General features: G+C 42.4%; 1 protein-coding gene across 1 annotated transcript in view; it reads left to right on the forward strand.

Annotated features, from left to right (window-relative positions):
• The window catches only part of LOC126252041 (meiotic recombination protein DMC1/LIM15 homolog), a 164,990-nt gene that overhangs the window by 95,656 nt on the left and 42,160 nt on the right, over nucleotides 1-27,174 (forward strand). Inside the window, exons 3-5 of the mRNA XM_049952834.1 lie at nucleotides 4,506-4,738; nucleotides 4,865-5,032; nucleotides 24,901-25,066. Of these exons, the coding sequence (XP_049808791.1) occupies nucleotides 4,506-4,738; nucleotides 4,865-5,032; nucleotides 24,901-25,066 (567 nt within the window). The remainder of the gene's footprint in view (nucleotides 1-4,505; nucleotides 4,739-4,864; nucleotides 5,033-24,900; nucleotides 25,067-27,174) is intronic.

A 27,174-nucleotide genomic window follows, 5' to 3' on the forward strand; every position in this document is an offset into this window, starting at 1 on the left:
CATCCACCCAGCATTTCCTATTCTCATCCTGTCACAGACTCATCTTACCCCATCAAAGGCTGGGCCACCTCTGAAAGCAACCAAGTCATATATCGGCTCTGCTGCAATCACTGCACAGCTTTTTATACTGGTATGACTACCAAGCATCTGTCCACCAGGATGAATGGCCACTGCCAAACTGTGGCCAAGAACAAAGTAGACCACCTTGTGGCACAACAGGCAGCTGAACATAGCATGCTTGATTTCAATGGCTACTTCACTACCCAAGCTATATGTATCCTCCCCTCCACTTCCAGCTTCTCTGAACTGTGCAGATAGGTGTTATCCTTACAACATATTCTCCACTCCTGTAATTATTCTGGTTTCAGCCTGGTGTAACATACTGTCCCCAAAGCACCCACCCAATAGTTTCTACCCCTCTGTACTAAATCCGCCTCCCAATTATTATCCACCTTCTAACAATACACCCGGCCATCTTTCCTCACTTCTATCCTTTCTTGCTTCATTTTCCCTACCTCCTTGCCACACAACCTCCAGACACTGTGCCTGTTGGCAGCTAGTCCTTCCACATGCTGGCAGACAGCACTCCTCTCTCTCCCCGCCCATACACTGCTCCACTTTACCCTTCCCCACCATCTTCAGATTGCTTTCCATGTGACAGTTGCATTCTGGTCCGGGCTGCCAGAGTTACCTGTCATGTGTGTGTGAGGTGTGCTTGCTTGTGTGAATGAATGGTATGTTCATCTCTTTCTTCTTCTGATGAAGGCTGTGGCTGAAAGCTTAAGTGTAAGTATCTTTTACTTGTACCTGTCTGCAACTCAATGTGTCATCTTTACCTTAAGTAATGATCTATCTTTTCCTACATTATTGATAAGCTAAATCTCTATTCTTCTGCAGCGGTTGTAAAAGTATTTTGTTTCTTCAGAAGCTTTGCAATGTTTGCTGTTGATGGGGCCACACATGATAGAAACACAAGTAGCTTGGTCTCTTTTTGCATTATTTATGTATCACACATTGTTTGCATTGTCTTCTTGATTTGTGTATGACTGTAACCATTCCTTTGGAAAATCCCTCTGAGGTATAGGTAACTCTTTGTGATCATGTATGGCCCAAGTGTTTTGGAAAGAAGTGTTCAAAACAGTGTTACATTCGGCTGGGTGACTGCATTCAGATGCATGCAAATACAGATCCACAGGTAATAGTTTCCAGTGTACAAAGTTACCTAATGTGCCATCTTGCATCTTCTGTAAACAAAAGTCAAGAAATAGGAGGCAGCCACCTTACTCAACTTCCATAGCGAATTTCATTTTGTCTTGGACAGAACAGAGGACTACAGTAAGTTAGAGGACTCCAATAAATTTATCCTACTAACTAGCACATAGTACATTGTTAGCAATGTTTGTGTGTTTATTGTCCTTGACATTCGTGTCATTAGAAATATACTTGAACTCACTTTGTCACAAATGTTAGTTATGTGCTTCTCCCATGTCAAGTGCCTACCCACTGTCACACCCAGGAATTCATAAGTTTCTGTCTGTTTTAGATCAAAGTCCCCAAGCTTGACAGTAATATTGTTCAAGTGAAATGTTTAGTTTGCATGTACCTGTATGTATGTGATTTTCTTCACATTTATAAAAAGATTATTTCCTCTGAAATGATTGCATCAGTTTGCCATATTTAGAGAAGCTTGCTTTTGTAAGTCCTCTGATGAAACAAATTCTTACAATAAATTGAGTGCCATCTGCAAACATGGCAGCATTTGCCCTACTGTTTTGGGCGTATCATTACATACAAAATAAAAAAAAAGTAGTGGGCCAAGCACTGATCTTTGAGGCACCTCCATATTTAACAAATTCAGAATTTGAGTAGACATTTTTAATAGTATTATCCACATTTTATTTTATTTCTACACAATGTTTTCTTTTCCATGAATTAGTTTATGATATTGGCTGCTTTCCCCTGTTACCATAGCACTTACACTTTTCTAATAATATGTTGTGGCATACATAATGAAAAGCTTTTGAAAGGTCAAGAAACATACCACAAACTTTCTTTTGTTGGTCTGGTGCCTTAGTTACACATGCTACAAATTCAGCTTTTATTCCCTTCCTACACCCATGCCGGGCATCATTTAAAGTACTGCATTTTTCTATAAAATTTATATTATGTCTGTCATTAGACTTCCTACTAAGACACCTGTAACAGTTATTGGTCATTAATTTCCTGGGTCTTTCTTGCTGCCTCCTTTGAAAACAGGGATTACTTTACTCTTTTTTAAACAAGTTGGGAATATTCCTTCTTCCCTAGCTAAGTTTACGAGGAAAGTCAGAGGCTCTACTGTTTAGTCCCTAAGTATTTTTTGTTTAATACAGAAGCAGAAAATAAACTAGAATATTGTTTAAAGAAAACAATAAGTTTAATGAACCAAAAAGGCACAAAATACATAGGCAGCAGAGGAGGAAACAATTCATTAGAGGAGGAAACACTTATTTTGGTTTGTAGGCTTAGACAATTTCTGTTCTCTGCCAAACTTATATGAAATCAGTATGTTCCTTTAAAGGTGGAAAGTTGTAACACTACCTCTTTTCTATGTGCTTTATTTGTCTTACCACAATATCCCTGTATAGCACATCAACATGGTCCACAACATCAAGGAAGTGAAAGAAGACTGCCTTCTTGCCTTCCTTTTTTCTGAAAACCTTTACTGCAATTGGATGTTGCAAAAATTCATCACCAACAGCTTCACCAACATAAAACTGCTCTCTCATGCCTCTCTGTGTGATGAACACCACAATTACAAAATCGTTGTCTCATTCTTCCAATGGTTCATGTGAGACGACCTCATTATGGACAGCACTGTCATTTATTTCAGGCTCTTGCAGCAATTCTGAAGGAATTTTGCTGACTGATAGTAGCTTCTTGCTATTCTTTCTTTAGCCATCCAATAAGTCTGAATTTCCACTCTGCTTTTGGGGGTGATGCTGTTTCCTGGAGACAGCAAAGGTTTCCTGCTTTTGCTTATGGCAGGGCTGCTAGTTCTGCTCAGATGCTCTTTTCATTCTCACACAGACATGTGCTAAGCACTTCATATTGATTGAAGTGATTTCTGATCCAACAAATTCCAGCCCTGTTGCATGAATTTTTTCACCACATGGCCTTGCCTGTTCAAATACTCCTGCACTGAATCACTGACATCATTTGTTTGGAATGGGAATCCCCAATCACCCCATAGTAAAATCTCATCAAAATTCATTTGCTCATCTTCTTCAGTCAATATTATCTGATGACCGAATTTCTGTGTAATGTTTCCTTAAACAGTCTGTGTGCAGAGTCATTTTGATACTTGATATTTTTCAGCAATATACCATACACTTTTGTCTGTTCTTTTAAATTCTGAAACAGCATTAATTATGTACTCTTCATGACATTTTTTGTGGATTTGCATGAAGGTCCATTTCACCCCATGAACTTACAATTTCTGAAAAAATGACTATGTGAGAACAGCTATTGACAATAGACTATTGTAATATTGTAGCAAATCACCTTACAAGTTATAGCACTATATATGCAATAGTACTATTATTTATAATGCTTTTTACTTTTACATGGTGAAGTAGGTTTGAACAGAACTTTACAAAGCACTTAATATTATTGTTGTTTTAACCACTTGATGAACAAAATAGTTGATTATGCTGCATGTGTGTCTGTACATAGCCTCATTTAATAATTTAAGGGGACAGATGAGCATCAAAATAAACTTGAAATCAAATCCATGGAGTGCAACACAAAAAAGGCAGAAAATTCAAGCTGTTACACTTCACCTTTAGTGCCCAGTTCACCCCAGTTGACAACATTTGCCTCATTGTCTTGTATTATGTCTTTGTTTAGGCAGCCCCCTGTCAATGTCTGAAGTGGTATCTAACCACTCCCATGTACCTGTTGAAAGTTCCTTATCAAGGGGCAAGTAATACAAAAACAAGTACAAGATTGCACGTACACTTTTCCAAGTCTGAAGATGATGGGAGCTACACTCATCGTATTATCACATGATTTTTGCCAAGTCACCTGGCCAGAAACCTATGAAGTTTATTTGTTTGGTGCTCATTGTACTGCATGTGGGTACACTCTATCCTGTACTGCATTCCCTTCATAATTTAATGTATCTACCTGACAGAAGTAGCTTTTAACTGTAGCAGCAGACAGCTTTAATTTAGATCACCTCCCTACACCAAGTCAAAACTTGTGTTAATTCTAACTCTCAGTGACAGTCATACAAACTGTGTGGAGCTAATGTAGTAGCACCTAATGATTTGTCAACATTAACTAGAAAACATAAGTCAATGATCTCAAAATTTGAAATGAGTTTTAGTAGTATTTTAACAGCAATTATGTTATGTGTGGATTCAGTTGTGAAACAGTATGTGTATTAGTAATGGAATAATTGTGCAAAGCCAGTCACATTCTACATTACATCAATAAACACTGTTCTTTTCTTCTGTTTTTAGAATGTAGCAGACATAAAGAAGCTTAAATCTTCTGGAATATGCACAATAAAGGGGATTCAGATGTGCACTCGCAAAAAATTATGTGGCATTAAAGGTTTCTCAGAGGCTAAAGTTGACAAAATAAAAGAAGCATGTTGTAAGATTGGCACAGGGATGGGGTTTCTGACAGCACTAGAAGTTAGTGATAGGCGAAAATATGTTTTTCGAGTAAGCACAGGAAGCCAGGAATTAGAGTGAGTAAATATGTAAGATACCAACTGTGCTTAATTCTTAGAGGCCAATCTTAAAGTCACAGAAATTATTTTGTTGAATCATTTTTATTGCTGAGAATAAGAGGCACATATATTTCTAATTTTCAGTAAACTTTTAGGCGGAGGTGTAGAATCCATGGCAATTACAGAAGCATTTGGAGAATTTCGAACTGGTAAAACACAATTATGCCACACATTATGTGTGTCTGCGCAAATGCCAGGAGCAAATGGGTATTGTGGTGGCAAAGTGATTTTCATTGATACAGAGCATACCTTGTATCCTTTTTCGTATATTGATAATCTATAACACAGAAGCTACACATTATTACTTAATAAATTATTTTTATCTTGATTGTTATCATTTTTATTATCATGCTGATTAAATGGAAAATCTACATTTATTTTGTGAAAAATGGAAGTATCACATGCATCAAACATAAGAAAGGACATGAATATGGCCATCTATACTGAATAAAAGTGAAGGTAATTACAGTGTAAATTTCTAACATGGTAATTAATCATAATACATAAATCAAAAATGGGAGTAGAGTAATAGAAAATCATCAGGAATTGACAAATTTTATAAATGACTATTTCTCTGATACTGCAGAGAAGTTGCAATAAAATCTTCTTAAACCATTTGTAGCATTCTCAACAAATTACACAGTGAGTACAATTATGTTATTTCCCCCAAAAGAGCTTGAAGTCAAGAACAAATTAAAGAAACAAAAACAGGATGTCAGGATACACGCCTTTGGTTCCAGCCTATTCCAATGGTGTGCATAGACAGCATACAAACCCCATTCCAGAGAGTACAAGACATGAAGACAAAGTTCTCTTTGCTGATAAAAAGCAAGAACTATTAAAGAAAGCAAATGAAATGGCCAAGGATGTTTACAGTGGAGCAGTATGTAGTAAATTAACACTGAACATAAAGAAAACAAGCAGCTTGCACTTCACATAAGGAGAAGAAAACAACTCTGTCATATTAAGCACATATGATAAGATCATGTAACAAACACAGAGTTTTTAGGAATAAATATTGCTTGTATGTCAATATGGAATGAACATACAAAGATACTGGAAGAAAGGATATCACCAGCATGTTATGATCTTATGGTTCTGTTCTAAGTGTGTCTTAGTTATGGGATACTTTTCTGGGGATCAAAGGCACAAAACAGGCAGACAGTTTTCAAACTGCAGAAAGGGGCTGCATGAATAATAACTAAAAGTAATAATCAAGCCACCATAAAAAAAAACAATTTAAAAAACTGAGTATTCTTATTGCACCATGTGAGTACATGTACCAATCAGTTGTGCATATCAGGGAAAACATTATTAAGAATTTCACTAATAGTTCTACATATAATCATGGAACAAGAGCCAGTTTGGGCTTCAATTTACTAAAGAGAAAGAAAAAGCAATATTTTCTATCAAGGAACAAAATGTTATAATAAATCACCCAAGGAGATGAAAAGATTACTACAATACACTTGTTTAAAACTTTTTATAAGTAGTGCTTGATCCACCATTAATAATTACTTAAAGGACTTGGAGTAATGGTTCATAACAGAAGCATACAGTGAAAAATCCCTGTCACAGTACAAAACATGATTACTGAGCACTGCTTTTACCAGAAAATCATGTCCCAAGCTCCATAGTTCATGATAGTAATGTCTCTTCATCTCTTGAGCTCAAAGTCTCACTCATTATGAAAGAATGCTGATCCAGTTTTTCAGACATACTGAAGAGAGGAGATGAAGACATGTATGGGGCATAATAATATGCTTACAGGTCTGGAATTAGTTTTCTGAACAACCTTTACGGAAAGCAAAATACATGGCAGTACGTCATGGTCTAGGAGTCACCAGCAGGTGTATATAGTGTGTTCAGTGACACAGACCTCAGATTTGGGAGGTCCAAGTTTGCTCTATCTGGCCATTCTGATTTAAGTTTTCCTAAATCATTTCAGGCTTGTTGTTGTTGTTGTTGTGGTCTTCAGTCCTGAGACTGGTTTGATGCAGCTCTCCATGCTACTCTATCCTGTGCAAGCTTCTTCATCTTCCAGTAACTACTGCAACCTACATCCTTCTGAATCTGCTTAGTGTATTCATCTCTTGGTCTCCCTCTACAATTTTTACCCACCACGCTGCCCTCCAATACTAAATTGGTGATCCCTTGATGCCTCAGAACATGTCCTACCAACCGATCCCTTCTTCTAGTCAAGTTGTGCCACAACTTACTCTTCTCCCCAATCCTATTCAATACCTCCTCATTAGTTATGTGATCTACCCATCTAATCTTCAGCATTCTTCTGTAGTACCACATTTCAAAAGCTTCTATTCTCTTCTTGTCCAAACTATTTATCGTCCATGTTTCACTTCCATACATGGCTACACTCCATACAAATACTTTAAGAAATGACTTCCTGACACTTAAATCTATACTCGATGTTAACAAATTTATTTTATTCAGAAACGCTTTCCTTGCCATTGCTAGTCTACATTTTATATCCACTCTGCTCCGACCATCATCAGTTATTTTGCTCCCCAAATAGCAAAACTCCTTTACTACTTTAAGTGTCTCATTTCCTAATCTAATTCCCTCAGCATCACCCAACTTAATTCGACTACATTCCATGATTCTCGTTTTGCTTTTGTTGATGTTCATCTTATATCCTCCTTTCAAGACACTATCCATTCCGTTCAACTGCTCTTCCAAATCCTTTGCTGTCTCTGACAGAATTACAATGTCATCGGCGAACCTTAAAGTTTTTATTTCTTCTCCATGGATTTTAATACCTACTCCGAATTGTTCTTTTGTTTCCTTCACTGCTTGCTCAATATACAGATTGAATAACATCGGGGAGAGGCTACAACCAGTGCTTCCCTTTCATGTCTCTCGACTCTTATAACTGCCATCTGGTTTCTGTACTAATTATAATAGCCTTTCGCTCCCTGTATTTTACCCCTGCCACCTTCAGAATTTGAAAGAGAGTATTCCAGTCAACATTGTCAAAAGCTTTCTCTAAGTCTACAAATGCTAGAAACGTAGGTTTGCCTTTCCTTAATCTAGCTTCTAAGATAAGTTGTAGGGTCAATATTGCCTCACGTGTTCCAATATTTCTACGGAATCCAAACAGATCTTCCCCGAGGTCGGCTTCCACTAGTTTTTCCATTCGTCTGTAAAGAATTCGTGTCAGTATTTTGCAGCCGTGACTTATTAAACTGATAGTTTGGTAATTTTCACATCTGTCAACACCTGATTTCTTTGGGATTGGAATTATTATATTCTTCTTGAAGTCTGAGGGTATTTCGCCTGTCTCATACATCTTGCTCACCAGATGGTAGAGTTTTGTCAGGACTGGCTCTCCCAAGGCTGTCAGTAGTTCTAATGGAATGTTGTCTACTCCCGGGGCCTTGTTTCGACTCAGGTCTTTCAGTGCTCTGTCAAACTCTTCACGCAGCATCATATCTCCCATTTCATCTTCATCTACATCCTCTTCCATTTCCATAATACTGTCCTCAAGTATATCACCCTCATATAGACCCAATATATACTCCTTCCACCTTTCTGCTTTCCCTTCTTTGCTTAGGACTGGGTTTCCATCTGAGCTCTTGATATTCATAGAAGTGGTTCTCTTTTCTCCAAAGGTCTCTTTAATTTTCCTGTAGGCAGTATCTATCTTACCCCTCATGAGATAAGCCTCTACATCCTTACATTTGTCCTCTGGCCATCCCTGCTTAGCCATTTTGCACTTCCTGTCGATCTCATTTTTGAGACGTTTGTATTCTTTTTTGCCTGCTTCATTTACTGCATTTTTGTATTTTCTCCTTTCATCAGTTAAATTCATTATCTCTTCTGTTACCCAAGGATTTCTAGCAGCCCTTGTCTTTTTACCTACTTTATGCCCTGCTGCCTTCACTACTTCATCCCTCAAAGCTACCCATTCTTCTTCCACTGTACTTCTTTCCATCATTCCTGTCAATTGTTCTCTTGTGCTCTCCCTGAAACTCTGTACCTCTGGTTCTTTCAGTTTATCCAGGTCCCATCTCCTTAAATTCTCACCTTTGTAGGCAACCTTAATTGTTTGTATGCTTGTAGATTAATTAAAAAATTTGATGAGCCTGTGTCAATTTAGAATTGCAATGCTACTGTGTTAACATGAAGTTATCATTCACTGAAAAGATCACATTTTTGTTATGTTTCATACATGAAAATTTATTGTTTTATTCACATTCATTCGGAAAATCATTTGAATTTTTATTTTGAATCTCTTTTGTATGTCTGAGTGTCTTATTTCATTGCCTCACTTGTTTAGTGTTATAAACTTTTGATCTGGGCAATTTTCTTGCTTGTCATTAACTCCATAGCATGCACAAGACTTTAATTTAGCATGAAAGAATCTTTTCATGTAATGTTGATTGCATCCTGTGACTTGTGTATATGGCCACACAAGTTGTGTGGTGGCACTGGTTGGCTCATCAGCATAAACACAGTATCATCTGTGTCCTGGAGCATATCAACAGATACTTGGATCAGCTTAAGTGCTCAAACGAATGCCAGACAGTCTTGCAAAGATGTATTAGTTAAGCTAAGACACTTTCTTTAATTTATTGCCTGCAAATGCATATCAGGATATTTTGAATGAGAGAACCTGCATATGATTTCTTATACTTTTCATTTCCACCCACACTGAAATTTACACTCTCTCGTTAAGCCCCACATTTGTGAAAAATTATGCAAAATGTATTTAAGCCTCAGAATATGATTCTAATTTATCTTTAATTTCTGAGTCTGACAGACTCATTGGGTCATCTTCTGGATATAATTTTTTGAACTGATATGAACATATAATGATCAGTATTATTAATAAGGAAAGCTTTGTGCTTATTATCACCTGATACTTGATGTGTGATTAAAGATTGTTCCTGTGAGGAGATATAATTCTGCCAGACTTCATGTTTTCAGTCAAATACTGGGAATGGTGGTGGTGGTATCATAAAATTTTCCTGGCCCTGTTGCTTCTTAGCTCCTATTTTGTCCAAGTGCATCACAGGCAGCTCTTGTGTATTGGAAATTTGCTGCAGCATATGCAGTTGACACATTGGCAGCATATGCAGTTGACACATTGGTTGAGCCATGTCTGAAAAATGTAGCTCAGAATACTACACTATGTTCTCTTAAATCCTGCTTGAAAGGAAACTGGATTAGGAGTCCACATGCAGATTTATGCACTTAGAAATCAATGTATAGGTAACATTCTAAATTAAAGTGTTGCCACAAAAAGGTATCAATTGCTCACTCAGATTTGGTTTGGAAGTTATACTGCACTGGTGGAAGTCCTTTCATAAATCTGCTTGAAAATACATTGCCAGTTATGGCAGCTTGTTTTCGTTGCCAATTTATGTTATTGGATGTACTTTTTCTTGTTGCCAATTTATATAAATTTAGCAAGACATTTCCTTGTCCCGAACTTATGCAATTGTCAGGTTGCGGGACTGCTCCTCATCACCAATTTATGTTTTGTTTGCCAATAACTTAGGTATCCAACGTAAAGGCACAAGGAAGCAACAGCCAGCTACTGAGTTCTGTGCCTGCAGGGAAGGGCCCTCCTTGCATGCTCACCATCACATCACAGGGCTATATATCTAAAATATAATAACTGTGGCAAGACATGAGAAACAAGAACAGTCATTTATTAAAATAAGGTACATCAAAAAATACTCAACTTTAGGTTTGTTGCTAAGGTGTGGCACTGATATAAAAGTTCTTAGCCTGATCTTGCCTTACTCAGAAGATCAAGACTAACTAATCAAACTGAACTCCAGTGTGGACTGCAGTTAGAAAGCTCCTAAGTTCAGTTTCTCAATAGATAATCACTTTCGCTCTCACTTGGGCTGATCTTTGACACTTGGTGTTAACAGTGTGATGACTACAACTGGTCAGCAACTGTAGGTAACTTGCTGGGAACTGCTGTAGGGAACTGTACAATAACTGTGGACAAGTGGAACTGAAGGTAACTGGCTGAGAGGCACTGTGAAAATAAATAAATCTTGTACGCAGAATATTAATGTGCAACTCTGAAATGATTTACAGATGCAAAAAAATAGTTCTAGGTTTCAGCACTTTCTGTGGTGGTAAATATAACTGTTGATGGATGAATGGACTACTTGAATGTCTTCTAGAAAAAGCATAAAGTAGTTCCTAAACACTGAATCTCATGATACAGATTCGTGAAATTTTGTAATTGGGCTGTTGTTGAATAGTTGGCATTTGGCTTCAAATGTCACAATGATAGCTTTCTCTTGTGTGTACCACAGATTTGATTACGTGTGCCAGAATGCAGTAAGCTTTACATTGCTATTCCTGGGTGAACAACTTAGGAAATGCTGATTATTGTTTGTCTCAGGAAAAGACAGAGGAACAGACCTGGTTATAGGCAAAACCAGCTGTGAAGGTGAAAGCTCTGCTTGTTTCACTGTTATGTTTTCACTGGGTGTTCAGTTGATCCTTCCATTGTTTGTACCACAACACACTAGAAAAACGTATGTAGTCTCACAAAAACCAATCAGCCCACAATCACCACTATCACTGTGGGATTGGTTATTACTTTTCTATAATATAATATAGAACATGGTGACTAATATGAAGTACAAATTTATTGAATTCTGGTACACACAATCACTTCTAAAGTATTATCATCATGTGTAACATGCACTGTAGACAACATAACAATATTATGAAAAATAAATTTGCCACTCACCATATATTGGAGATGCTGAGTCGGTTGCATATAGGCACAACAAAAAGACTGTCACAAATAAATAAAGCTTTCAGCCAGTAAGGCCATTGTCAACAATAGACGACAGACACACACATATACACTCATGCAAATATGACATACACACACGACTGCAGTCTCAGGCTAGTGAAACCACACTGCAAGCAGCAGTACCAGTGCATGATGGGAGTGGCGACTGGGTGGGAATAAGGGGGAGGGGTGGCGGACAGTTTAGTGCTGCAGGTTAGACAGAGGGCAGGGGAAAGGTGGGGAGAGGGGAAAGGTGTGGAGAGGGGAAAGGGGGGGGAGTGTGTTGTGGAAAAGGAGAGGAGTAAAAAAACTGGCCTTGAGGGTTGCAACCACTGTGCTGCTTTCTATTTGGGCATGACAACTAACGAGGTGTCTGTTCGCATGAATAGCCACTGACAAACTGTGGCCAAGAAACAAATGGACCACGCTGTTGCTGACCACACTTGCCAAACATGACATCCTTCATTTCAATAACTGCTTCACAGCCTGTACCATTGGATCCTTCCCATCAACACCAGGTTTCCTGAATTACGCAGATGGGAACTTTCCCTGTAATACATCCTACATTTCCATAACCCTCCTGGCCTCAACCTTCATTAGTCACTGTCCTCACCAATCCAGCCCCTTCCATGTTCCCATTCCAGCACTACGCGTCCGTCATTTCACCATCACACCCACTCTTTTTACTTCTCTCCTTTTCCACTCCTCCTCCCCCATCCCTCCCCTACCTGCCACCCCTACCATACTATCCCTCCCCCTCCCTGCCCCAGCCTCCTCCTTACCCCACCCAGTCGCCACTCCCATCATGCATTGATGCTGCTGCTTGCAGTGTGGTTTCAGTTGCCTGAGACTGCAGTCATGTGTGTGTGTGTGTGTGTGTGTGTGTGTGTGTGTGTGTGTGTTTGTTTGTTTGTTTGTTTGTTTGTGTGTGTGTCTGTCATCTATTTTTGACAAAGGCCTTACTGGCCAAAAGCTTTATTTATTTGTGACAGTCTTTTTGTTGTGCCTATCTGCAACTCAGCATCTCCTTTTCATAATATTGTTACATTTCATCCTGAATTTCCCACTGTAGACAACATAGACAGAGATAGCACATGAGTCTGCAATAATTATCACACTTGCACTGGTGGTAACATGATGCCTACCAACGTTACCATAGTGTGGCAAATTGTGTTACTCTTGGGATGTTTTATTTTTTGTGTTGGTGCCACCCAGGAAATAATTTATTATTGTTAAATATTCTGCCTTAGAATGATGTTGCAGAGACCAGTGTGGCGCGAGGAGATCGACGTCAGTATAGATATGAGCATCATCTTTGAACTGAGCAAAACATTATCTTTGTGTAGTTCCACCATCCAGTTCTGTGTAATTCTTTCTTGTGTGAAGATGTGAATAAATGAACTCCACATTATATAAGGTGTTGTTTGGTGTATCTCACCCGAGCATCCACCTCATTGGTGACCCCGAGTTGTAACGTCTTCCGTTTTCGCCGTTTTACTGTGTCCGTGGCCTCCGTGTTGGTTATTTTCGCATGTATTACATCAACACAACCTTCGAACAATGGCTTCAGCCCAACGCCTAACGCCGGATTTTGTGATCAACATGCATCGTGTTGCGGGCGATGTACACCTGCCAGGACTGCAACACGATGCCTCTCACTCGTCGATTATGCCGATTTCGCCGGACGTTTTCGTGCCTGCAACAATAAGTGAGGTTAGGAGAGTGCATGACTCCGGCTATCAAATGCCTTTGTTCCCGTCACATGTAACCTCCCTCGTCGACGGTGCAGTTACCTCTTACAGATCTCCGTGCAGTGTGGGATCAATGCCAGTTTCTGCAAATGCTTCGTTGGATAACCTACCACCGCCAGAAGAACGGTTTGCCATGCCACAATCTGTGCAGTACCACACAGAATCCTGCCACATGGCTGGAACTGCTTTGTTCACAGGTCAACCTCCTCAACATCCGACCACGCCCGCACCTGCCTCGGTTCAGCGTTAGCACATGCCTTCCTGCATCAATACCTCGGCCTGCAACAGGAACAATGGCTCGTTATCTGTGCCTGACCTCCATCTACATCCTACTGCTATGCCTCAGTGTTTTCCTCACTGTGCTTCTGGACAGCCCGCGCCTCCGCAGCCTCCCTGCAACACAGGTGGCTCCAACTCTGATAGCATGTCGAGTTTTCCACCGACTGGCACGCTTTTTCAAACTTTGAACTTTTTCTCACCTGTCGCCCCCGAGCCAGCTCCAGTCGAGCTTCCGCTCCTGTTCTCAGCACATGTCAGTGCCTCATCCGCGTCAGTGTTCTGCAACACGTCAATCAGAACACACCCCCAACGTGACGAACTTCCGCAACCCCAATTATTGACACATTATGGTGTCTCACCTGCGTTGGCCTTCCGCATCGCGCTCAACCACAACGTGTCACCTTCACACTGCCACCTGACCAGCCATCGTCGCCACATACCCTGGAGACACACTCTCCTGGAATACTGCAACAACAACATCTCGTTCCAGGCAGTGGCCCGACATATTCAACTCACCCTGTTCTTCTGAACATTCTACAACGCTTACCGACGCTGCCGCCATTCAACCCCAACAGGGCAACAACCTGGTTCAAAATTGTGGACGAAGTGTTCGACCATTTCAACCAGATTTCTGTCCCTTATCACCCACCTGCATGACTAGGAGGACTTGATTGCTGACCTTGTCGACGGCCCGGACTCAGTTACCCGGTAGACTCTAGCTAAAAAGACAGTTCTACATCGGCTTGCGCACTCAACTGAGACAGCAATATGGCAAGTGCTCCACGTTGAGCAACTAGGCAATGACAAACCTTCACAACTTTGGAGACGGCTACAGGCCCTGGTCAGCAATGATCTACTCTCTGACACAGCTCTCCTCGACATCTGGACAGATAAACTACCTCACCACATCCGCTTTGCTATGGCTCAGAGGTCTCCCGAACCTGTTGAGCAATGAATGACAATTGCTGACAAACTACATGATGCATCACTGCTCTATTTCACCAGCCACTGCCTACCTGGCAAGTCTCAGGTTAAGGCTCCTCGTCCTGTGGCCGGACGCGGCCGGGGCCGCACTGTACCGACTGTTCCGCTTGCTCTGGGATGCAGTATACAAACAGCTGGAACGTCACCGGCTCCACCCTCAGTCACACCCCCTCCTGCAACTGAACCAACTGTGGACATCGAACCTCAGCCACTGCCTCTGGCAATGAACTTTCCACAGGAAATGCAGCCGCACTACCCATACTGCTACTTCCACACACGGTTTGGTGAGGCGGCACAGAACTGCAGACCACCCTCCTGCTTCCCAAATGAAAATCACAGGTAGGTCCGGGTGCCGCCTCCTGCGCACAACATGACAGGCACCTCCCAGTGCTCCGCTCTGTCCGGGAACAATCGAATGATTACGGGCGACTTTATATCAAAGACATTTCGTTGGGATACTTTTTCCTGGAGGACACAGGCGCTGATGTTTCGCTGCTGCCTACGTCCTTAGTGTTGTCGAACATCAGCCCTCATCATACTTCACTGAAAGCTGTGAATTCTATTAAACTACAATGCTCGGGTTCAACCTCCCATGTCGTCTCACTCTCCGCAAACTGCAAACTCGAGTGGACTTTTTTAGTGTGCAATATCGAGGAACCTATACAAGGCATTGACACCACAAACTTTCACCGTACCTAGTGCGAAATACCATGTTTCATCACCCATCCAAAACTTACTTCCCCTGTGCTCCATCGAGTAAACCCCCCCGTGACATGTCGGTCTGGGATCATCTCATCCGTACATGCTCATCTCTGTCGACGACGTTACAAGAAACAACGCACAAGTGCCTTGTTGAGCTTGAAAATGTCACTCGCCTACACAAGGAAAACTTTGAGCTCTCCCTCCGGCTCCACAAAACTCAGCTCCAGCTATCCGACGCAGCAAAGGAATTACAGACACTGCAGCAAGGACAGAGCAAGGTCAGTAAGTGTGCCGAATCTACTTGTAGTCCCAGCAATTGGGTCTCCATGTGCTTACCTCCCGCTACCCCTTGCAACTGTTCTATCAAGTCTAAGATAATGTGTACTGACAGTTCCACAGGACCACAGCCCCCCTAACACAGCAGCATTTGACACTCAGCCAGACACGAGTGCGCATGCGCGACAAGCGTCACGTGTTCCCGTACTGACAGCTCCTACCCCTCCCCTCATGGACAGCACCTCAAATTATGCAACTTCAGATCCTGCGTGTCACCGTGCGACCGCCATTGACAGCACAAACAGTGCACTCGCGCCTAGCACTTCGCCCGCGACCGTGCTGCCACAGGCAACAACCTCGGACAATGGACTCACTAACACTTCACGAGCTCTACCAAGCTCACCCGACCACGGTGCCACTGCTTCGGGCCAGCGGCCATCTTGTCACGTTGACTCCTGGGACACTTCGCCACCTCAGCTCTCGTCGGATCTGCCGAGTGGCTCCGAACACCACGACTTCACCTGCCTGTCCCGCCCACCTCACATTGTAAACAAACTGCCTCCCGTGCCGCTGGCAACATTTCTGTCATCACCAGTGACACGGTTCACAAGCTGCGCCTCATGCCAGGCCCACCAATCTCCAGTAAACCACATCGACTTTGTCCCGAGCGCCTCTCCGACCTTAAAAAAACAGATTTCTGAACTTCTAAGCTCCGGCGTCGTCGAACCCTCTGCCAGCAGCTGGTCTACGCCCATCCATATGACACCCAAGAAAGATGGGTCCTGGTGCATGTGCGGAGACTACCGTCAACTAAATGCACAAACAATTACGGACACCTACCCCATACCCAACATTGCCAACTTTACCAGTTCCCTCACAGGTGCGACCACGTTCTCTGTCATTGATTGCAAACAGGCCTACCACCAGAGCCCCATGGCTCCTGAAGACATCGAGAAGACAGCAATCACCACCCTAATCGGGTTTTCAATTTCGATTCATGCCCTTCGGTCTGAAGAACGCAACCCAGACCTAGAAACGCTTCATCAACGAAGTGCTATTCGGACTGAAATTCTGCTTTGCATATCTTGATGACATTCTTGTGTTCAGCTCCTCCGTTGAGGACAACATTCGACATGTGCAAACTGTTATGGACACCCTCTCGGCAGCAGGCATCGAGACCAACCAAGACAAATTGCAGCTACATCAACCCGCTGTCACTTTTCTTGGTTTTTGGGTCTCTGCTGATGGCATCAAACCGCCCCCTTACAAAGTACAAACAATACTAAACCTACCCAGACCTTCGTCATTCAAAGAGCTCCGGTGCTTTCTGGGGACAGTTAATTATTATTGCCATCATCTACCTCAGGCTGCAGAGATTCAGGTTCCACTGACGGACACCTTGGCAAGCACAAAGACTTCTGGATCTCGGCCCATTCCATGGACCCCTGCTATGACTGACTCTTTCACTGCCCTCAAAAATCTTCTTGCCGAGGCCTGCACCATCGCGCATCCTCATCCCAATGCACAGCTTTTTATCACCACAGACGTGAGCGATACTGCCGTTGACACTGTCCTCAGCCAGACAGTCGACGGCCAAACTTCGCCTCTGTAGTTCTTCTCGCGCAAGTTCACCAATGTGCAATGGAAATATTCCGCGTTTGACAGGGAGTTGCTCGCGGTCTACGAAGCAATCAAGCATTTTAAGACTGACGTTGAGGGATGCCCTTTCTATGTTTTAACAGACCACAAACCCCTGGATGCGGCCATTTCAAATCTGGCAGCTGACCCACCTCCTCGCCGTTTCAGATACATGGACTTCATATCTCAGTTCACCACCAACGTCAGACACATAAAGGGTGCTGACAATATAGTTGCTGGTTTCCTTTCATGAGTCAACGCCGTTGATTCACTGTTAGACCTCTCTGAACCGCCTAACCTCCAACCTGCTGACGAGGACACACAAAACCTGATTTCAGACTCTACCTCTTCACTACATTTCGTCCGCACCACCTTCCCTGGCATTTCTGGTGAGATCTGGTGCGACGACAGTACAGGCACATTATGCCCCCTCATCCCAACCATGCTCCATCGAGCTGTCTTCATTGCACTGCATAATTTAGCCCACCCCGGTGTTTGTGTGTCCGCCCACCTTGTAGCGGAGCGCTCTGTGTGGAGAAATGTCAACAAGGACTGCCAGCAATGGGAACGCTCCTGCGTCGCAGGCCAACGCTGCAAAGTACAGAAGCACACTTCACCCCCCCTCGGCGCCTTTTTGATCCCTCCTGGGCGTTTCCAGCATATTCACATTGATATTGTCGGCCCTCTCCCCCCCTCTAACTGCTTTCTTTATGTTCTCTCGTCTATCGACCGAACAACTCGCTGGGTCAAGGCTGTCCCCCTCCCCAATATCATGGCAGAAACTGTTGCTCGAGCTTTCATCGAGTCATGGGTATCGCGTTTCGGATGTCCAGCTATCATCACGACTGACCAGGGCAGACAATTTTAGTTGGCCCTGTTCAATGAGATTTGTAACATTTGTGGCATCCGGCGCATCCATACCACAGCATATCACCCACGAAGTAACGGGCTAGTTGAGCACTGGCACCGTACTTTCAAGGTGGCTCTTCGATGCCATGACTGTCTTTGGATGGAGGCCCTTCCCCTTGTGCTACTCGGCATTCGTGCGATCTATAAGGAAGACCTCAAAGGCACAATAGCCGAGTTCGTATATGGCCAGAACATTGTTCTCCCTGACAAACTTGTGAGCCCTTCCGCTTCTTTCCCTCAGTCTGACTTACCTTCCTTCATGGACCACGCCAGACGCCACTTCACCAACCTCCACGTCCCTCTGCCCGCCAGCCATCCCCACCCTTAGGTTCACGTCCTGAAATCTCTGAACAGTTGCGAGTACGTCATGCTCCGAGATGACACTGTCCGTGCTCCCCTCCAACCCCCATATACCGGCCCGTACCGAGTCCTCCAGTGCTCAGCCAACACCTATGACACCCAGATAAAATATTCAGCTATTACAGTCTCTCTCAACAGACATAAGCCTGCTCATGTCGAGCCTGCTTCTACCCCCCTTCAGGCCACGACGACACCACTCACTGTCGTGGCTCACGATGCTCCGACCACTCCCTCCACATTGGACTTACTCACTCAGTCGAGTGACTTCCAGCTCCAATTGTCAAGCTCTTCTCCGACCTCGCCCTCTACTCCGGTCTCACACACTCCAGTGAGTGATCACATGCTCCCCACGTCGAGCTTACCTACGATCACGCCCTCGCCGCCGAGTCCTTCTCTGGTCCCTTCGACCTCTCCCCCGTCGCCTGCCTCGCCCTGTTGAGGTTTCTCACCCCCCCCCCCCCCTCCCTCCCGCAATATTGAACGTGCCATCGCTCGAGGTGTTTGTGCCTATCCCCCCGGACATAATCCACGACATCTCTATAATACTACGCGATGATGACACAGTGTTCGTCGTGTTTTTTCCTTCTTCCGGTGCTCATGACACAACCTCCGCCACTCCCTGCCACCTGCGGAAGTGTGTTCCCCTCTCACCTGTCGTCAACCTGGACATGCTCTGTGTGTTCGCCATGCCCACTGGAGACATCATCATCATCGTTCCGTTCCTCCTGCAAACCACGGCCTACCTATCGCCGCACGACCAGCATGCCCAGTACGACGCCCGGCGCACTTCAACGATTTCCAGGTTTGGTGGCTGGACCTTCCTTCACGACATCTACCCACACAGCTCCCTGATGACACTGTTGAGCTGACCGTGGTCCGGCTCCCGTGGACCACCCTTGCCGACGCCATAGTCACAACCCCCCTCCGCCCCCACCCGGCCCCTCAGTACTCCGTACTGCGGGGGGGCAGGAGGGGGGGGGGCTATGTGGTGCCGATGAGATCGACACCAGTATTGATCTGAGCATCATCTTTGAACTGAGTAAAACATTATCTTTGTGTAGTTCTGCCATCCAGTTCTGTGTAATCCTTTCTTGTGTGAAGATGTGAATAAATGAACTCCTGATTATAAGGTGTTGTTTGGTGTATCTCACCCGAGCATCTACCTCACCAGTAATACTACTTTACCATTCTATCACTGTTATTCAACCTTTTATCTTAATTTCTCCACACAACTCCTTTGAAAATAACTTTATATGTTATGTATGTTTTCTTACCTGGCTTAACGAATTAATGTGTTTTGTAGTGTTGATGCACCTTACTCCATAATTTCTCTGTGCTTTTTCTGTATATGTACTGCAGGAGTTTTGCTACTCTAGATCTTTCTTTGGTGGTTAGTAATTTTGCAGCCTCATACTGAGTTTTAAAAGGTATTTTTCCCTTTGTCATCTCCCTTTATTCCTTGAGTCATCCTGCTGTTTGAATTATTAGGTTGGTGCATAAGTTTGTATCGTTTTTTGTTTTGCATATTGGTATTCCGACTGCTATGGGTTTATTTATTGATTGTCATTTTTTATTTATAGTTCATTATTGCTATTTGAGTTTACATATTGTCATTTTATCATTAGGAGATAGTGCATATAGCTGTGTATGACATAAAATGGAGTGCTAAGTGCAGAAATCGGAACATTTCCAATATATTCCTCTGTTTGAGTTTAGGAATGGGATGACAGCAGCAGAGGCAGCCAGGAACATTTGCGCCATGTATGGGGATAATGCCATTGGTCAGAGTATGCCAAAAAATGGTTTTCTCATTTTAAGGAGGATCGTTTTGACATTAGTGTCTCCACATTCAGGAAGACCTTCGTGGTTTTTTGAAGAACATTTAAACACATTAATCCACAATGATCCACTTCAGTGTACTCAAGAACTGACAAATGTGATGAACTGTGATCATTCCACCATTATGCAACATATTCATGCAGTGGGGGAGGTTCAAAAATGGGGTGTGTGTGTGTGGCATGCTCTAGGCCAAAATCACAAAAATCATTGGATGGCCATATATGCATCTCTGCTTGCTCATCAACAGGGGCTCATGAACAACACTGACCATTCATATCCTGTATCAGTACTGATGATGAGAAATTGTGTCCTTATGCTAATGTAAGGAAAAGAAAGGAATTGCTGAGTCCTAACAAAGCAGCAACTTCCCATACAAAGACCTGCACACATCCACAAAAGATGTTATGCATCTGGTGGAACATCAATGGTGTGGTGTACTATGGACTGCTTCCGCAAGGTGTAACCATGACTGCTGACATTTATTGTCAACACCTGTGATGTCTTGCAGGTGCAATCCAGGACAATGACCAGGAAGACTGCACGAAGTGATGCTACTCCACGATAACAACCGCCCACATTCTGCTAGACTGACAAAAAACTCTGTATAGGAGTTGGCTTGGGAAGTCATTCCACCTTATACACATGATATTGCTCCCTCAGATTCTCACCTTGTCTATTCTCTATCAAACAACCATCAAGGAACTTCCTTTTTGGACGAAAATTTACTCTAAACATGGCTTGATGAGTTCTTGGTTTCCAATTTCTACAGTCACGGAATTGAGTAGTTACCCCAGCATTGGCTGACTGTTGTAAATAGTGAGGGAAAATATATTATTGACCACTAAAGTCTCTGTAAGTCTCTGTTATGTGTATCTGTTGTGTTTATTAAACTTAGGGGAAAATGCGTTGAGCGTAAGCAGCAACCCAATAATTATGGACTGTTGCTTCTGTCTTCTGCATACTGCCATTCTGGCATTAAAAATTATAGATTTCTAATTTTAAGGCACTACAAAAATATTATGTTGAATAAAGTTGTACAATCATCTCAAGTATTCTGTGTGGTATTGAAATAATTTTCTAACCATAAGTTCAGCACTTATTATCATTACTTCTATCAGTAGCACTCCCTTGGCATTTTGATATTCATGTTACTGGTCAAGTGCATATGTTTGTCACATTTCTATGTATTTTTTTCCCTATCACTATAAATTGTCTCAGTGACAAGACTTAAGAAAAATTTCATTCCGTTATGATTGTAGGACACTGCAAAGTGTGATTACCGTATTTTACAGACTAAAAGATGCTACGGTCTATAAAATGTACCTTGATTTTAACAATTTTTTACAATAACATTTTTACCATTTTTATTATTAGATTGCAATGCCAGACTTTAAAATATTCTTAGTTTATAAAACTGAACTCACCTTTAAAATCCTTGAAAATCGTCATCTGAACTTTCTTCTTCTTCTTCTTCTTCTTCTTCTTCTTCCTCTTTGTCATCATCATTGTGGTCATCTTGACATACACTCCTGGAAATGGAAAAAAGAACACATTGACACCGGTGTGTCAGACCCACCATACTTGCTCCGGACACTGCGAGAGGGCTGTACAAGCAATGATCACACGCACGGCACAGCGGACACACCAGGAACCGCGGTGTTGGCCGTCGAATGGCGCTAGCTGCGCAGCATTTGTGCACCGCCGCCGTCAGTGTCAGCCAGTTTGCCGTGGCATACGGAGCTCCATCGCAGTCTTTAACACTGGTAGCATGCCGCGACAGCGTGGACGTGAACCGTATGTGCAGTTGACGGACTTTGAGCGAGGGCGTATAGTGGGCATGCGGGAGGCCGGGTGGACGTACCGCCGAATTGCTCAACACGTGGGGCGTGAGGTCTCCACAGTACATCGATGTTGTCGCCAGTGGTCGGCGGAAGGTGCACGTGCCCGTCGACCTGGGACCGGACCGCAGCGACGCACGGATGCACGCCAAGACCGTAGGATCCTACGCAGTGCCGTAGGGGACCGCACCGCCACTTCCCAGCAAATTAGGGACACTGTTGCTCCTGGGGTATCGGCGAGGACCATTCGCAACCGTCTCCATGAAGCTGGGCTACGGTCCCGCACACCGTTAGGCCGTCTTCCGCTCACGCCCCAACATCGTGCAGCCCGCCTCCAGTGGTGTCGCGACAGGCGTGAATGGAGGGACGAATGGAGACGTGTCGTCTTCAGCGATGAGAGTCGCTTCTGCCTTGGTGCCAATGATGGTCGTATGCGTGTTTGGCGCCGTGCAGGTGAGCGCCACAATCAGGACTGCATACGACCGAGGCACACAGGGCCAACACCCGGCATCATGGTGTGGGGAGCGATCTCCTACACTGGCCGTACACCACTGGTGATCGTCGAGGGGACACTGAATAGTGCACGGTACATCCAAACCGTCATCGAACCCATCGTTCTACCATTCCTAGACCGGCAAGGGAACTTGCTGTTCCAACAGGACAATGCACGTCCGCATGTATCCCGTGCCACCCAACGTGCTCTAGAAGGTGTAAGTCAACTACCCTGGCCAGCAAGATCTCCGGATCTGTCCCCCATTGAGCATGTTTGGGACTGGATGAAGCGTCGTCTCACGCGGTCTGCACGTCCAGCACGAGCGCTGGTCCAACTGAGGCGCCAGGTGGAAATGGCATGGCAAGCCGTTCCACAGGACTACATCCAGCATCTCTACGATCGTCTCCATGGGAGAATAGCAGCCTGCATTGCTGCGAAAGGTGGATATACACTGTACTAGTGCCGACATTGTGCATGCTCTGTTGCCTGTGTCTATGTGCCTGTGGTTCTGTCAGTGTGATCATGTGATGTATCTGACCCCAGGAATGTGTCAATAAAGTTTCCCCTTCCTGGGACATTGAATTCACGGTGTTCTTATTTCAATTTCCAGGAGTGTATAATATGGTCTTCACTACCACTGAGAGCATTAGTTATGCCACACTTCTCGAAAATTTATCACTAATCTCTTCTCTCACTCTAGACCACTTTTTATCACTGACACACATGTTTGATTATAGGCCAGTTTAAAGCTCCCTTCAGCAAGAATTCATCTTGGGTTTCATCCATCATCCATTTGTTCCATTCCTGTCTCATATACACTTTAAATAGTTTATTTGTCAAACCTTCAAGAGGTTGCAGTTGCGAAGTAAGTCCTCCCAGAATAACAGCAAGCTCTGTATTTCCTTGATTCAGTTTCTCTTTCACAGAAATTTTCAAATAACTACTAAACTGATCTAGCACAAGAAGAGAGCTCTTCTTCAATAAAGCACCTTTCTGTCTCTTCCACACTCTGTTAATCCATAATTTCATGTCAGCCTCATCCATCCAACCCTTGTCATGTATGTGAATGACAATACCTGTCAGTATTTAATAAGAAGATTTTGCATTTTTTTGCACTTGAAAATGATCATTAGATCAAGTTTAGTACTGTCAGAACAACATGAAAGGATAACAGTGTAGTGAATTTTTTCATGTTCACTTGTCTTTGTAGTTACAGTTTTAGCACCTCTCATGGAATAGTTCTGTTACTTGGCACATCAAATGTCAGAGGAGTTTCATCCATATTCGCTATTTGGCTTAGTTGGACACTGGTTTTCTTTCCATATTGAATAATAAAGTGATGGAAAGATAACATTTTCTCTTCATACTCTTGTGGCATTTTCTGAGATATTTTGGTCTTGTCTCACATGCTAAGTCCATGAGACATCATAAACCTGTAGCACCAACCAACACCACCCTTAAAATCTGTTAAGTTCCAGTGTAGCACTAGGTTATGAGTGTGTATTTGAATCATTTTTTGTATTACTTCCAGTGCCATTTTCACAGTGTCCTTGAATCCATTTCAATACATCATATTCGAGTTTTGGCCATTTTATATTCAGTCTTCCATTTGCAAATTTAGTCTTCTGGATTTTTTTTTTTTTTCAGTTCTTCTTTACTAGTCCACCAATCACAAATGGTTTTTCCTGTTGGTGGAGGGCAGAAATGCCATTCAGCTGCTCTGTTTCTATGTTCTTCTGTGTATGCTATTACTTTAATTTATAACCTGCATCATATGAACATCTTTTATTTTTTCCATTACGAAACTAGATTCCAACAACACTATTGTACTGTTACTGATAACACAAATCACTTTCAATTCAAGTTCACTGGCACCATAGATTGCAATGATGCATCATAGGCTAGACAGTGTTCTGTGTTTGTAATGGTGGGTAGGAAGGTGACAGTGTTAGCAAGCTTGTGAATCCCCACAACCCATGTTCACTGCATCAGTGCATTGCTGTGGCCAGTTGAATCCAGTAATACCAGACAGAGATAGGTTTTCCATGGCACTGAATATATGGTCATTTTTAAGACTGGTGGGAACTTTATATCAAATACTGGATATTTTTATATTAATTTCAAGTATAAGATACACCTGAATTTTGGAGGATATTTTTGAAAAGAAAAGTGCATCTTATAGTCCATAAAATATGATGTTTATTTCATCAGAATCATTCTAGGATTACTTCTGATTTTTTTCCTTGACTTCTTGTTCTCAGTAGACCTGATCGTCTACGACCAATTGCTGATCGGTTTAATTTGGACCAAAATGCAGTCCTTGATAACATTTTATATGCTCGAGCTTATACAAGTGAACATCAGTATGAACTAATGGATTATGTTGCTGCAAAGTTTCATGAAGAACCTGGAGTCTTCAAATTACTTGTATGTAATGTATACTTGTGTTTTTAACTTGTGTCATGTATAGTTGTGTCTTTATTTTTATGACTGGGAGTAACTGCTGTTAACTGCAGCATTTTTATATGGCTAAGTTTGACCTTGCAGGTTTAATGATTTAGTGTTATATTAATCAGCTGTGCTCCATCAAGTGTACACTAAAATGTGAATGAAATATTTTTACGAATGAAAGAATATAACTAACAGATAATTTCAAGGAAAAAGCAAGCAACAGAATTTTCATTCACGAATATAGCATAAAATTCATTTATAGGGATGAAAATGATTTAAGCAGTACAGGTAACAATTGAACAAGTACTAGAGGACTTGAGTCATCAGAAAGCACATGAACAAGATAGAGAACTTTACTAGCTTTTGGATGAATCCTTTCTTAAGCTATAGATCACACACACACACACCTATATGATTACATTGTTGTGGCTGACTACGTTGTGCTGGCACTGCATCTCAACTAAGATGCGGGGCTGCATCATGTGGAAAGGGTGGGGTAGGGAGGAGGAAGAAGACAGGGTCCAGGAAGGAGGGTAGAGTAAGGGTGACTAATAGCTGGGAAGGAGAGGTGGCAGATGTATTGGACAGGGATACAGGGGAGGGAGGCAGCAGATGCTTGTGATAGAACTACGGCATGGGCACTGACACCAGTGAGCTTATTCAGTGTGCAAAGGTGTGGAGGTGTGGATTTGGAGAGGGAGATAGAACAGAGGAGAGGATAATATACACATAATCTGAGATGAGACTGTAGAACAGATTCTTCACATATACTGTCAATATATTTGAAATTGTTATTCCATGTATTCCTTGTGTAGCTTTACGCCCTTTGACCAATATTACACCCTTGTAAATATCAAACTGTCAATAAATGTCAGTAGTGATGGTTACACCTCAGGGAAGCAATTTGTAGTACACCACACCCCCCCCCCCCCCTTTCCCCTACCCCTTTAAGCCAAACAACCAACCACACCATGACTGTTTCACCAGATGCATGACATGTATTTTTATGTTCTCACAATAATCTTGTACAGTACGCCATCTCAAAGCACTGTGTATGGATCATTATGTTGTAAAACCATACAGTTTTACCAATTTCTGAGATTTGTCTTTACTCAGAGACTTGGTCAGTAACAGGGTTTAAACCCCCATCCAGCCATCCAGAATTAAGGTTTTAATGGTTCTTCTATCAGACAAATGCTAGGATGGATCCTCCAAACAGGACTGGAGCAGTTTCTTTCCCTATACCTCTCCTGTTAGAGTTTGTGTTCTGTCTCTTAAGACCCCATCATTAACAGAAAATTAAATTCCAGTTTTTCTTTTTAGACCTTTTTTTAGTGTTCTCTTGGTACTTTCATGATATACCAATAAACATCTTTCATCCCTCCTCTTTATGTCATTATAATTATTCGACAATTACCTTTTAATTTGCTTAATTCCAAGATAGATGTAAATATTAAAATGATAATCTTATTAGTTACATCTATAATGTTTAAAAATCACATGCATACATGACTACCAGAGAATACAGAAAAAATCTTTTTCATTTTCAGTAGTGGCATAATTATTGTAATTATTCCATAACACACGTTATAATCAACAGTGCAGAGGGAACCTTTGACAAGGTCTCCCCTCTATATATTCATGAGATATTAGATATTAGAGGGTATTGCTGAATCCTTAAAAAGTGTTAAACAACTTCATAATGAAACATTTCTAGTTGAAACTGCTGTGTCAAACCAAGTGTCTAAGCTTCTGGGATGTGAGGCTTTAGGTGACTACCTTGTTGTGGCTGAGCTGCATAACATCCTTAACTTCTGTAAAGATGTGGTTACCTGCTGTGATATAATGGAGATGGATATTAAGGATTTGCAGAAACAATGGAAAATAATGGGTGTTATAGAAGTGCAGAACTACGTAAGGAGAACCGATGGAACATTAGAAAAAGCTGCAACATTTATCGTAACATTCAACACTCTGGAATTACCTGAACATATACTTTCAGGCCACATCCATCATAAGTTTTGACCACAGTTTCCCATCCCAATGTGATGCATCAAATATCAAAGATTTATTCACACCACTTT

The sequence above is a fragment of the Schistocerca nitens genome, chromosome 4, assembly GCF_023898315.1.
Source record: "Schistocerca nitens isolate TAMUIC-IGC-003100 chromosome 4, iqSchNite1.1, whole genome shotgun sequence".
NCBI classification, from domain to species: Eukaryota; Metazoa; Arthropoda; class Insecta; order Orthoptera; family Acrididae; genus Schistocerca; species Schistocerca nitens.